The sequence below is a fragment of the Bombus fervidus genome, chromosome 14 (assembly GCF_041682495.2).
Source record: "Bombus fervidus isolate BK054 chromosome 14, iyBomFerv1, whole genome shotgun sequence".
Taxonomy (NCBI): Eukaryota; Metazoa; Arthropoda; class Insecta; order Hymenoptera; family Apidae; genus Bombus; species Bombus fervidus.
The window spans coordinates 8,445,252-8,459,582 of NC_091530.1; the positions used below are offsets into that span (position 1 = coordinate 8,445,252).

Consider the following 14,331-nt stretch of genomic DNA (forward strand, 5'->3'; position numbering starts at 1 on the left):
GTAATAACTTAATAATAATAGTATAGTATATACATAGGTTAGGAAGTGTGAAATATGGAGCTTTTTTTCCTCGGAGTCTCGTATCATTTTCCAATAATAAATAATTCACTCGAAAATCTCACAAATATGGGTCAAAAAATAATTACACTTTCTTAAGCGCCAAATTTCTTCGTTTTTCTTCGAAGGATCATAATCCTATGGGCGAAATCCTACGACAACTTTTTGTAATATTCGTTTGATACGAAACAGCGTACCTTCGCATAAAATTCATAATACCGACCGCGCTAGTAAAAATCTATATTACCGACGGAGGGTTTAAAGAAAAAAAGAAACGAGAAAGAGTGAATTTTTGTATCAACAACGACTGCAACACGTTCAAAGAAATCTCTCATGGAGTTAGGTCGTGGAGTGCGTAAATAAATACCAGCGACGACGAGTATACACGTCGAACGCACCGTAATAAAGTTCTTGTTTGACGTGTATACTCGTCAAACGATGTTTACTTGTTAAGTATTTCTCTTCCATAAACAAAATAAAACAACGAATTACAAGAACGATCAGAGAAACACAAAAATTTTACACGATCTTAACAAAAACCTTGCTGTCCGTAACTCCAAAGTATTTCAGGTAATTACAAATGTTTATTACAAATGAGGTTCGTTAATTATATAATAAAAATATCGTAAATAATACTTTTCAACAGGGGAATAATTTTGCAAATTACAATAGATAATTCTAGATAATTTTTTTGATCAAGTATGAATCTATAAACCATTCTTTATAGAACCGAGTTTTCGAAAAAATAAGTTTTGAAAAGAAAAAATAAGTTTTGAAAGAAATTGCAGATTCTCAACTTTGTAGATGTTTCGTGCTTTTACAGTAATAGCAACCGAGCTGCTATCGAGACGAATATTTAAATATGTTTAAATCATGATAAAAGTGAGACAAGTATCCAAGGACACACCGCTTTTTGCTTACGTTGTTCAATTTACTTGGAATATTAACAGTCTAGAAGAGAATCTAACCATAGGAAGCTGCAGGACAGATATTTTGTTATGAGAAACATCGGGAAAAATTAGAAAATCACGTTTCGTATCACACATAAAAGGGAACAAATTTGGCAAACACAAACAGCAACGGTAATGGTACTCAATGTCGGAGGTTGCCTGCCGCTCGGTGTAAAAAAACCGCTAAATCCGTGAGGCTGTTACTCGCCAACATTGAATACCATTGTTGCCGAGTATTGTACAACAAAAGCACAAAACATCTCCAAAGTTGAAAATTTGCAATTTTTTTCAAGATTGATTTGCTCGAAAACTACGGCCTATAGAAACAAACTGAGAACAAACGTTTGCAGCTTCCTGTTCAGTTTACAAAAGTTTACAAGAATCGTGTATTAAAGATCGTAAGATTGAAAAAAAAAAAAAAGAAGAGAAATTAAAATTTGTTGAACAGAGTAATCAATAGCAAAACTGCTGCCACCAGAGCGTCCTTTTGTGTGTCCATTTTAAACGTTCATCGAATCCTCCCTCGGAGAAGGGACATATTTTTCACTGCAAACTATGCAGAATATTCTTCCTTTTTTCTTCGTCGCTTTCCCCTAAATTTTTCAAATCTTTCGCAACTTTCCTTCTTCTCTTAGCCTTTGCTTTGTCTCTACTGGTTGATTTTCTCTGTTTTTAGCTTGCTTTAACGCTCGTTCTTCTTTCTTTCTTTCTAATTTTCGTTTGATGGGCGATCCATTTAACACGTCCGAGTGTTCCTTTCCTTTCGATCCTCGTTTTGTTCCTATCTGGGTAATATTCGCTGTATCCTTCAGTGAAATAATTCTATCTCGTTCATTTTTGACTGAAACAGAAATATATGGACTTACTGTCTATTATAATGTCTCGTACAAGCTGTTTGTTGGATTTATTTAAACTTCAAGCGACTGTTGAATCGAAAGGCATCCAAAATCACTTTTCCAAAGCTTTGTCATTTTTTGCTGAAAGTAAAATAGTCATTCTTTTTCAATGTCATTTTCTGAAGTTTGCGCAATATCGAATTTACAGTTTTTTCATAAATATCTCGATTTTACAAACAAACAAAAAAAAGCCAGTTTCAACCTTGAATATCTCGTAACACGATTTTGGCGGATACGCCAGTATTGCAGATAGAATTTCTAGAATGTTTTCAATTATTTCTTTACTACGGAAAACTATGTGGCCGTTTTGTCATAATTATCGGATAATTTATCATATGAGTTATAATTTTTACTTGCTCGTGTTAGCAAGTAAGAATAAATTATGAATCATAATATGGAATATCGTAGTCAGTAACCTTGTGCTGTAATTACCGTCAACCTGTATTATGAATTATGCTATGCAAATATATTGTCGTTTTTGTGAGGCAAGTTATCGCGTAAAGTCAAAGAAATATTTATCATCTTGAATAATGCAAAGGTTTTAAAATATCGGGTTGGCAACTAAATGATTGCAGATTTTGTCAATACCACCTAATGACAAAATCCACAATCATTTAGTTGCCAATTCAATAGTATCGTAGTAACTGTATAAAATATCATACGCAAATATCAATAGAGTGGGGCGATAATCGTAGTACAACCGAACAGGATTTGGTTCTACATGAAAAACTAAGTCAAAGACGTAGAATAACATTTTTTCATATGACGTTTCGTTTCTGAGAAAATCGAGTTTGGAAATTCGTGAGTACTGTGAAGTGTCGGTTATCCGTGTTTCGTTTAATCGAAGTTGCAAAGTATTATTCGAGATACTGTGAGCTGTATCGTAACTTTTATTTTCTTTTTCGAATTTTTAACGCGGTAAGTACGAAAGCGTAAAAGATAGTTTAGGTATCATGAAAACAATTAATCTGCCTTTCAACCGATCAAGTAATTAATTAAACTTAAAAACATGTACGGCGTTACATCGTCAAAATGTGTTGTATAATTTTATTACACTATTTATAAACGTTAAACCTTTTACGCAGAATATATTTAAAAATTTATTCTTCTCGAAAATGAGTTTGAAAGGATTAGTACTATTAGCATTATCGGTTACTATATTGCTATTTTCTTGAAAATAAAGCCTCAAGCGGAAATATTGTATTCTACGTTTTTTATTTATTTTCGCTTTGTTATCTAGAATAAGGTCGTATTGTTTATAAACACGTTTACAGATAGATAATTAGTCCAGTTTAAGTATACTTAATAAATTTTCAAACTTGAATTTTCCGGAAACTAAGCTGCCTACGAACAAATTTTATTCTATATTCTTTTTTTATCTTTTTCGCTTGTAGATAACTTTCGATAACACCCTGTATAGTCGGCTATTTTAGATTTTACAGATCGACAATAATAATGCGCTATGAATCAAAATTATCAACATATGGTTTCGTCCTGTTTCACGAATTAATTAAAGCTTATCGAACATTGCTCTGTGAATACCAGTCGAAATACAACGTTATCTCGAAGGTCGAAAGTTAATGATATTGTTGACTTTCTACGTTGTTACAAAACATTTTCCTATCCTTCGCTATTTCCATTCCTATCTCTAATTCCCCATTATTTATATGTATTTTGTAATTTTCTGTCGTCATCCTATATCAATTATAAAAGTTCCACTTTTTTCCCCTACTTTCCTTTATCGGACTATTGTTCGTTTCCATATACTGTTCTGATTACAATACGATGTGTTTTGCGGTTCTATAGCACAGAATGATTGGTTCAGGGACGAACATAAATTTACCTGCCTGTTATTCCTATAAATGTAACAAATAGAGGATTTGGTTCAATCGCAAATTCACCGGAGCAATTTAATTACTTCTGTATAATAAACTCGATCAGTGATTGGTGATTAAATATAATTGGCGTATATTTAGTTAACATTTAAAATAAATTTAATCACTGTTTGGTTCTAAAATAATTGGCTAATTAAACTAGATATTTGTCGTTTATTATGTCGATATTATCGTTACACCTGCTGAATAATCAATGATATATTAATAATAATATGCGATATTAATAACATCTTTTATTTAATTTAAACATAGTTTAAAGTACAGAATACTTAAGATCGTTAAAATAGAAATAATTGAAGACTGACGTTATCATATAGAATATGATCTACATTGATATATGATATAGAAAGATACTCTTGTTAGCTCGAAACTTCGTGTCGTTTTAAGCCTTAAATCTTCTTAACTAACGGATAAATCATCGCGTGATTTGATCGTACGTGAAATTACTTCCGAACTAATCCCTTCTGTTACGGATCACGTTGAACGGCGGAACAAAAATGCAATAAAAGGAACTATTGGCGAATTACGAAGTTCTGTTCGGGCAATAATTCTTCAGACTCGTGAGAGTCAATGTCGTCGAGGAGATTTATCGTTGCAACGATGGGACGTTTCCACTTACACGAGGGACCATCGTTCGAAATTCACCGAGATTCCCGTCTGCTCGCTCTATTGAAATATCGTTAACGCGTTGGCACTTCCTTCTTTCTCATCCACATCATGAAATTGTATTTTAGCGAAAATTATAAAAGTCCGGATACTTACGTAACTGTATATTTCTATGAATATAATTAAAGAAACGAGTAGATAAAAATGTCCCTCTCCAAATCTAGTAACCGACTATCTCTCTTCGAATATTTTTGCATATTATGCGCGTTTTATTCGTTTTTGTACGTTTAAAGTCCCCGAGAATGCATAAAAACTCGCGAGCCTTTTATAATCAGAATCGAGAGCCCTTAAATGAAAGATAAGGAGAAAAGGATAGAACTTTCCCCGTTTCTTTGTTCTGATGACTAATAAGATAATCTTGATGAATGTGATTAAATTTGGCGAATCTCGACGTACTAAAATATTAAGTAAAACGGATTAGGTAAATATTGATTTTCTTAACAAACCTACGTTACGACGTTTCATGCTTCCCTCTCTAACGAACGCTTTAAGCTTATTTAAATAACGTATCGGCTCGAATTTTTAACGAACTGATATGTTATCTTAAAATGACAATTTGTGCATCGCTAGTGGGACAAATTATTTCAATATTTTATTAATTCATTAATAAAGAACAGTAAACAAAAGCACGAGAATTGAACTTGGTTTCAGCTATCTGTTGTTAATAATTCAAAGAGTTGCACGTATTTCTGTTCAAGGTGAAGCAAGTATTCGTCACGATACTTATCAGTGACGGAATTTATTGTACAATTTTTTTTTATACGAGAAAGAACCGACGAGAAAGGTCGCCACTATAAATCAATCGAGTTCCATCGATCAGCGCGGCTTAAAATTCAGTTGAAAATATATTTTTTAACACACTGCGCGTCCGAATAGAAAATGAAAAATGTACCGACAAAATTACGAATTCTGCGAGAGATCGGAATATCGGAATATTTGATTAAAACATGAAAAATTACACTTACATTAAATTCTAAACACTTTAGTCGTCTTTTGCATCCGCGAACATATTAAAAATTCGTTTTACACTCTTTCGATCCTTTTCTTTTCAACTCCACGTCGGTGAAAAATCGTGGCACGTTAAATCCACGTGCCATAAGGAAACACGATCCCCAAAGACTGGCCCTCTATTTTTATTTTCTTTAACGTGAAAACTATGTCACATGGCGGGAGGTAATCGGCTTCCTAGTCACGTTAATTACGAGTTTCGACTGGCAATTTCTCGAGGAAAATGCAACTATGTGCGCGATGTAAGTTGCAAGTGGAATAGGTGACGTTCACATTAATCAAGAATACATACCGCTGTACATTATATTGTTCTGGCCAGCGTGTCGCGTTGTTCTTCGCTCGAAAGCATGTCCAGCGTTCGGAGCTAACGACTTGTTACATAGTCGAAAGATGAATAGGCCATTTTGCTTTTCCTTTGAATTTCACGGAGCTTATCAACCTACAATATACTTGCGTGCTGCGACTGTTTGAATTTCGAGTAAATGCAGTTCCTATATTTGTTGAAAACCAATAATTGCTCTACTTTGATACGGTTCGAACGGTTAGAGAGAGAGTCTATACTTTTCCTTTTCTCGCTATTCATGGTCAAAAGGTTGGACGACATCATAGATTACCGTATATGATCTGGAATATTTGAAATAAATTTCTCATTTGTAATATATTCTCTAGTTGCCAGGATATTTAAAAAAAATATACACTTCCCATCCTTAACTTTCAGAAGTATTAGATTGTCCGAAAAGTTTCTTTCGTTTCATAAGGTGATAACAGATGAACAACGATTTCTGTTTTATATTATTTTATTGAATTAGGTATGATCCGTTTCGTTTATATTTCTATTATCATGTTCGTGCATAATTCAATAAACTAATATAAAACAAAAAACATTGTGCGTCTATTATTTCCTTATAAAACGAAAGAAACTTTTCGGACAACTTAATACTTTAGTCTGCGCTGCATGATGTATTTCGTACTGAATTTACTTTTTAGTATCAAGTAATTGAATTATACAAACAAGTATACAAACAAGTTTCACATTAAATTATCATCTAGAGGAAATTATTCATTATTTTGCAAGATAATGCCTTATGTTTAGTGTTCTATAACTCAAACGATAATAGACATTTTCCCTTGAGGAGATAAGAATGAGTTACTTTTATGCTATTCTACTTCGTAAGATTGCTACTCGTTTTGTCAGAATATATAGTACATGTAGTTCCTTTGTAGAGACTATATTTAATAATAATATATAAAATAATCAATATTGATTTATTTCTTATTTTAAACTGGGCTATATGATACGAAAACGGTAAATACGTTATAAAAGATTGACGAATTACCCACTCCTCGATTTATTTATCTCTATCGTCGTTTCATGACAGAGTATTATACCCTCTGAAAGAGATTAAAGTTGTTCAAGCTCGAAGAAAAACAGTTCTTCTTTGTTTTTCTTTCATACAACGAACACAGGAAATAAGCAATTCTTCAGAGGATCTGATTGAATGTAGCAAAAAAAAGAAAAAAAAATTGTTATTTCCCTTTATTTCGAAGTTAGATCTCTGCTCGCGCTCAGCTTGTTCGACCTATTAAACGCGATGGCTCGTTAATTTCCAATCGATTCTGATTATATATATTTACTCGTTTTTCAAGGTTTTCACTAGCTTTCCATTGAAAGTTTCCTTTCTTCTTTCAAATTTAATTGTCTTATTACAAGCTTAAGTAGCTCGAGGTTACTTTCGCGATACGATATGACAAAGGAAAAAATAAAATCTTATCCTACGACAAATTTGCATTGTTCATAGATTAGGCTGTTTTCCATTTCGTTACATGTGGACTAAAGTACATTAGTCGATGAATAATGTTTTGCAGTTGTTTTTACAACCTTTTATTATATGCCGAATAAGTAGGAAAATTTATAACCAATCTGTCTTTTTTTTTTTTTTCATTTTAACGCAAGTTCAAATAATATTTAAACAGTTTACGTTCAACGAATTCTTGCGATCAACTCGTGTTTCTTTCGCGTCATTCTTCTTTTCAGAAAATCTTTACTATTCGTTCAAATGTTTAATTGATCGATAAATCGTAATGGACACTTTCCTCTTTATAGCTATCCTATAATATAATTAGTATAATATTATAATTATTATAATATATATTATAATATTATATTATAATTATAATATAATTAATATATAACTATAGCTATAATATAATTTAACACTTTGAATGCCACGTCGAAATCACAAGTTTCGCTCGAGACGCATATAATAGCATATAATAGCAAAGTAATAACAAATTAATGAGGTAAGACAACATTCTTCCCGAATGGATCGTTTATCTTATTGGTGGTCACGGGTGATCACCGTGGCGCATTGGTAACAATTGATAGCAACATATTGTAACAAGGTTTCGTTTATTTCAACAAACCATTCGCATTCGTTATCTCGTAGTAAACAAAACATGCAGAATATATCGTTGAAACGTGTAGAAGATATTAGTAAATGGTATTTGCTCGTTCTATATATAATAATAAGGTATGTGCACACTTCTAACTTCAATTATATGATTATAAAGCAGCATTTACGATTATTTTCTAAGCTGTGTTTATAATAATATTCGTAGATTACCCCTCAAAGATATGGATGCAAACACAGTGCACCGTTAGATTTGTTCTCATTTTTGTTTATCGATGTTCTAATGAAAATGTTTAATTGTTCAATGGGGCACTTTTATTTCAAAGTATCTTCTATTTATCGGTTATATTCAAAATGCCCTAACTGTCAATGTTCATTCAATTTTTACTATCGTAAGAAATTCAAGCGCTCCGGTCATCGATAACCACCGTGGCGTCACCGGATAAACCGTGACCAGTCATATATGACCAACGTGGCAGTCGAAGTATTAAACATTAACGTTTATCGTTTTCGATCAGAATACGTAATATTTTGTTTAAATTGCATGGTATTATACAGCAGGATTCTCCAAAGCGCATATTATTCATTTTTGTACGTTTCATCGTCATTTTGATTATCCTAGCAAATGGCTAGACATTTTGTCAGACAAACAATCACCGACGATCGCAATTTATGTGCGCGCTAACGTCGATCGACGTTCAAGCTCGTTAATCGTTTAACGTTCTTCGATCATTAATATCACGTTCTATCATACGTTACGATATTGGATTTAATTAAACAGCGAGATATTTTAGCAGGTTGTGAATCGAGAGCAAAATTTTCCGGCATAATGGTGCACTTTAGAGTCATTGTTCAATATGAACAATATGAACAATCTTTTTTTTTTTTTCACGTGGAGAAATCCTTATGGTCGCTCCCCGCCAGTGCGAGCAGCAGCAGAACAGTGTCGGACTCTTACCGACTAAAACTCCACGATGGCCTACTTACGCGTATGATAGGAATGCTCCGTGATCCCGTTCTTTGCGAATTGCTATCGGTGCATTTCCCGCCATCCCTTAATCGAGTCGATCCTAATGTATTGGCACCAATTATCAGATCTGTAAGTATGAAACCGGAATTTGCCTTTAGATGGCCCTAGCTAATAATGTAGTTATCACTAAACTGCATCATTGATGCCAAAAGTCTTTGTTGACATCTCACAAACATTTTCGACTCAGAACAATACAAGTTTCATACAACAGCATAGTTTGTAATAGCGTTGAACATGTCGAATTTTGTGCCTGGAAACTACGATTTGCGGACAGCATTGATTTTCTGTTACCATTTGAAGAAAACTGCTGCAGAATCGCATCGAATGCTTGTCGAAGCTTACGGTGAGCATGCTCTTGGTAAATCACAGTGCTTTGAGTGGTTTAAAAAATTCAGAAATGGCAATTTTGACGTGAGGAACGAAGAACGTGGAAGACCACCGAAAAAGTTTCAAGACAGAGAATTGCAAGCATTGTTGGATGAGAATGACGCTCAAACGCAACAACAACTCGCTGATCAATTAAACTCATCTCAGGTCGAACAAGGCGTTTTCTAAGCCCTGCCGTCTCTCCAGGACCGTTCCGGAGCAGTTGGTACGCTGCTCACGCCGATGGACCGTTCAGGAGTGGGGGGGGGGGGCATCCGCACCCCTTAAACGACCGTCTTGCCAACATCTTGGCATCAACCACTGCCACCACGAGTCTAAGCCCGAACTGGTCGAGCAGAGGGGTCACTACTCCCTCCGGGCTCACACTCGACCCCCGTGGTACCATTCTAAGTCATTGGTCGGATCTACGGCCATGTCACTGCCGGCTCAGCGACGTACTAACCTTGCTCGGCAGACCCAGATGGGACTCACGTAAGCGGGGGCCTGAAAGTACTTTTGTACCCGGGACTTATTCCGACGGTCCCACCCTTGGCATTAGGATCGTGGATTACGTAGAGAGAGCATAACCGCGGTCAAGCGCATTACACTGCCGGCGACCCTCCCTGCGGTGTACATAGAGGACTCACGTAAGCGGGACGCTTGTCCCGACGGTCATCCCTGGCTGCAGGAACGTGGGTTTGCCAGCCCCCATAGACTCACATAAGTGAGCCCTCCCTGCGGAGAATGTATTGGGACCAGTGGGGGCCATTGCTCCTGGCGTCATTTCCCTGCTAGTCGCTAGTCCGGTTGAGGGTGGTGGTGGAGCGGCCCTGGGTCGCCTGACCGTCATCCCCCTCCATCGCGTTATCCTACAAGGGTGAGACTTTCTCTTTCTCTCCCTTTCTGCTCGTTTCTTTGCGAGCATGACTCGCTCGCAGTAGAGGCGAATAGCTTCGTATTTCTGCGGCTCGCTCAGCATTGCTTCTATGATCGCCGAGGGGGTCAGCCTCTCGCCAATGATGAAACGCAAAGTGCAGCGGGGCCGCTCCCACGTCGGGCAAAACTCCAGCGTGTGCTGCGCTGTGCCCTGCTCTCCCTGCAGTGGTGGCAAATGTCCGTCGTCTCGCGCCCGATTTTCTTCAGGAACTCGCCGAACACGCCGTGTCCTGTAAGCACCTGGGTCATCCTGAAAATATGAACAACCTGACAAGTTGAGAGGAAAACTTGATCGATTTCTATTCACGTTCGATCTGTATCAAAAGTTTGTAAACTATCTATCGTTCTTAGTTGACGACTTAGATACAAAACGAACGAGCGAATCGACGTTGAAGCTAAAACCAATGTGAAGAAATATCGATTTGCAGGGTGTCAGATTTGAAATTTTGCGCGCGATATTTGTTGTTACTTGAAATGCTCTGAAATAAAATGCCACTATCCATGATCTATGCCACTATCCATGAATAAATTTCCAATTCCATTTGTAGACGTAAATAGCCATCGCGTTTTTCATTCTCTTTGCGATACGTTATCTTGAATTAACGTTTAGCCGTTTTATTGAATTCATTAAATTTTCTATTTCTTTGTACATTTGCTATGATCGAGGCCGATATGGATAGTCGATAGAATTCCAAACGTTGGTTGTGTTTCCACGATTCTCTGAGAAATTGCAAATAAGGCTACCTAAGTATATATAAATGTTTTATCAATAAATAATGCAATGCATTTGTAAAAACGTCATCCACGAATAAATTGTCATGAATCACGTGATTATTTACTCACGTTTCTAAATATAATCCTTTTAACAATACGTTTCGAAGATTCTCTTTATTCATACTTATACGTGCGTGCCAACTTAAACCGCAAATAGAACAGGAACAGGGGGATTAAAGTAAAAATTCGAAACTCAGTTACAGATCTAGATTTGTTTGATTTGTTGATCGACGTTTTGTCTTCCGAATTTCCTCGTTAGGATATGGAAATTTTCGTCGAACGAAAGAAAGAAGAGAAGAGAATAGAAGATAGGTAAGGGAAAAGGAAAAAGAAAAGGAGAAAAGGGAGGAGAGGTAGTTGAAAACAGAGACAAGGAACATTTTAAAAGGGACGCATTATCCTACATATTATTATCAACCACAAACATAATAAATTAAAGCCAACAACAATTTTTTAAGGCTAATTTAAATTAATTTAAATCGTTGGAAAATTCGCAACGAAACTTATGTAAACTGAATCTCAAACTCTGTTCGCCGCTACATACCATTACATTTTCATATCACGTATTCTACATGCGCATATTATACGCGTATCAATTTCCTGTGATATCCCCTGATATGACGTAGAAGCTATCAAACGTGAAATGCACATGTTCCAACAACTTGCAGAGATTCTTGAAATTCACCTACGTCTCGTCACGTGCTGAATACGTACCTTTCGAGCCACTTTTCATCGCATCCGGAATCTCGTAAAAAGATTCGCTCAATTTATTTCATGAAACGGCGTTTATTACGACAAGAATTAGGTTCACTTCTGTTACGTGATCTGAAAGTATCTGAGGTGATTTCCAAAGCGTCTGGATATCACTGTTTCAATTAACTGCGGATAGTATTCCGTCGGGGAAAGAAAAAGGAGAAGATACTACGTAATAGCTGTTATCCACAACATTTGCATTCGTTCGAAAAGAAATTGAGAAACACGATTGCACATGCCAGAAGAAGAGTTCTAAATATAGAGATTCTCTTCATTTCCCTCCTTGTTTTTCCTTCTTTTTTCATCTCTGTTTACGGTATGCTATTATACGAAGAGAGCTTGAGACAAAAGTAGCCGACTGCGAGTTAACGATGGATGCTGTTTAAATTGTTTTGGCCAAATAACAAAGCTTATGATTTTAATAGAGTTATTACGAGATCCGATGCAATATTCCCATTCTCTCAGATTATTTTAGATTTTAAATAATACAGAAAGTATTACGAAGAGTGTATACATCAAAGTTACGAACACGTTGTAATTAAATTATTGGATATTGATAAGGATTTAACTAAGAGCCATTGATCTGTTTATTTTTCATTCGTTTTTTATTTATTTACTTTTATTTATCGTTGTCTTATTTATCTCAACCGTTGTCTCAAATTGTTATCGATATAAATCGAAACGACCGAAAGAGTAAATATTCGTTTAGATATTAAGACGAGTTTGACACATTCTCTACCTACGGATAGTGGAGATAAAAATGCGAAAAAATCGTGTCATTTAACCGAAACAGGATAAATAGTGTACTTCATAGAGAAATGCTTTTTATATCTTTCAGAGCCATACTGTCGGATGACATTTGACGGATGGTCCTGTTGGCCAAATACTCCAGCAGGAACGACTGCATACGCCCCGTGTCCAAATTTCATCACTGGTTTCGACGTCTCGCGTAAGTTCTCTTTTTACATCACCAGTTTCACTGTACAATCGCATTTTTTCCACGAAATACCGTGCACAAAGGAATTCAGTTAGAGACGCGAAAAAAGACCTACAAACAAAAGAAAAAAAAAAACCAAATGTTCCAAAAACACGTATACCCAATTTTTATGTCAACTTCGGGAAAAGAAGAAAAGAAAGAAATCTCAGTTGAATGAGCAAATGCGTATCTATAGATATATTTTTATGTGTGTATTCAAAATTGCTCGATCAATCGAGATGATATTCCTCTTGGAAACGCGGGATCAATCGGCAATGTCATCATCATTGCCGTGGCCGCGTGTTCTACCCAACCTCTTCGTTTCCTATGCTTTCCTCGGCAGAAATGTTTCCTCCGTCGCGTGCTACGGTTAGACTTTCTCTTAGATTTTTAGTTTTTGAAGTAAATTGAAAAATTTTAGGAAAAAGGTGCGGTGTGTTTCAGGTATCCTTTTCAGTTCGATCATTATTTAAACATATAGGTGTCTTCGTCTCAATAGCAACTCGATAGCTGCTACTGTAAAGGCAGAAAACATCTCCAAAATTGAAAATATGCAATCCTTTCGAAATTCATTTTTCTCGAAAACTGAGCTGTGGGAAGAAAAAAATGATTTGCGCATTCGTGCTTAGTTCACTAAAATGCAGAAGATTATAAAATTAAATAGTTGTAATTCCTGTTGAACAATGTTATTTGTGGTATTTTCAACACTAAGTGGACCTAGTTATGGACAGTATGTGGTACTTTGTTAAAGTCATGTGAAAGTTTTATATTTCCATGATCATTTATATAATTCGTTATTTTATTTATTTATTTTTTTTTTTAATAGAAAATCTAAAAAGAAATATCTAAACAATAGCACGTGATTACTTCCTGTAGTTTCAAAATATATTGTATTTCAAGCGTTCGTATTTCTCTCATTTTCTCTTACTCTCGAGTGGATTGTCTTATCGGGATGAAATCTTTCGCATCTTGTGGGAGTAATACACTGATTGGTCCCAGTTGCAAAATTTGTTCGATTTGTTCTATTGTTATCGCAAGGAACTTGTAGTCCAGCAATTTCGTTTACGGGTGTTCGGTGATTATTCTGCAACCATTGGACCGATATCGGGATAATTCCTTTCTCAGTGTATAGGGTATATCCTCTCGTTGGCAGTTTATCACTCAAAGTCCTCGTAATCTGCATTTCTGTAAGCGCTCGTTTGTCGGTTGATTGAGAATTGCGGTTTATCGAGAATTTTGTTCGCTGCAAAATCAAACACGGCTAGGTTGTTTAAACTTTTCACACGACCAAGTGCGACGTAGATTTGGTGCTTTGCAAAATTCTTTTTATATAAATACTAAATCAGTTGTATATATAAATACTAACCATCGCTATCCAAAGTATAATATTTGTAGCAGCTTACGGCTAGTTTATTCGCATGCGAGGTTGAACAGCCGATGAAATATTGCAATTATTTGCAAAGCGGACCACCTCACCGATTCCAATGCCTTTGAGATATATTGTCAGGTACAGCATACCGAACAACTTTTCTCTGTGCATGTTATCGTCGTTCGGCTTCAGTTTCCGAGAAAGATTCTGATTCGACGACACGTGTGATTTTGATAGTCGAATA

At 35.7% G+C, this 14,331-nt stretch overlaps 2 protein-coding genes across 10 annotated transcripts in view; one reads left to right on the top strand and one right to left on the bottom strand.

Annotated features, from left to right (window-relative positions):
• Positions 1 to 14,331, top strand: part of Dh31-r (Diuretic hormone 31 Receptor) — a 165,914-nt gene that overhangs the window by 100,605 nt on the left and 50,978 nt on the right. For 7 of the 9 annotated variants that reach the window (XM_072016723.1, XM_072016722.1, XM_072016721.1 and 4 more), the window contains one exon: positions 12,581 to 12,691. The exons of 1 other annotated variant lie outside the window; for it this stretch is intronic. In XM_072016723.1, coding sequence (XP_071872824.1) covers positions 12,581 to 12,691 — 111 coding nt within the window. Of the gene's footprint in view, positions 1 to 2,508; positions 2,822 to 12,580; positions 12,692 to 14,331 lie in introns of those variants that run through there. One more of the 9 variants, XM_072016728.1, reaches the window with a different exon arrangement.
• The window catches only part of LOC139994256 (juvenile hormone esterase), a 44,990-nt gene continuing 44,597 nt past the window's right edge, over positions 13,939 to 14,331 (bottom strand). Inside the window, exon 9 of the transcript XR_011801594.1 lies at positions 13,939 to 13,949. The gene's annotated coding sequence lies outside the window, so the exon portion shown is untranslated. The remainder of the gene's footprint in view (positions 13,950 to 14,331) is intronic.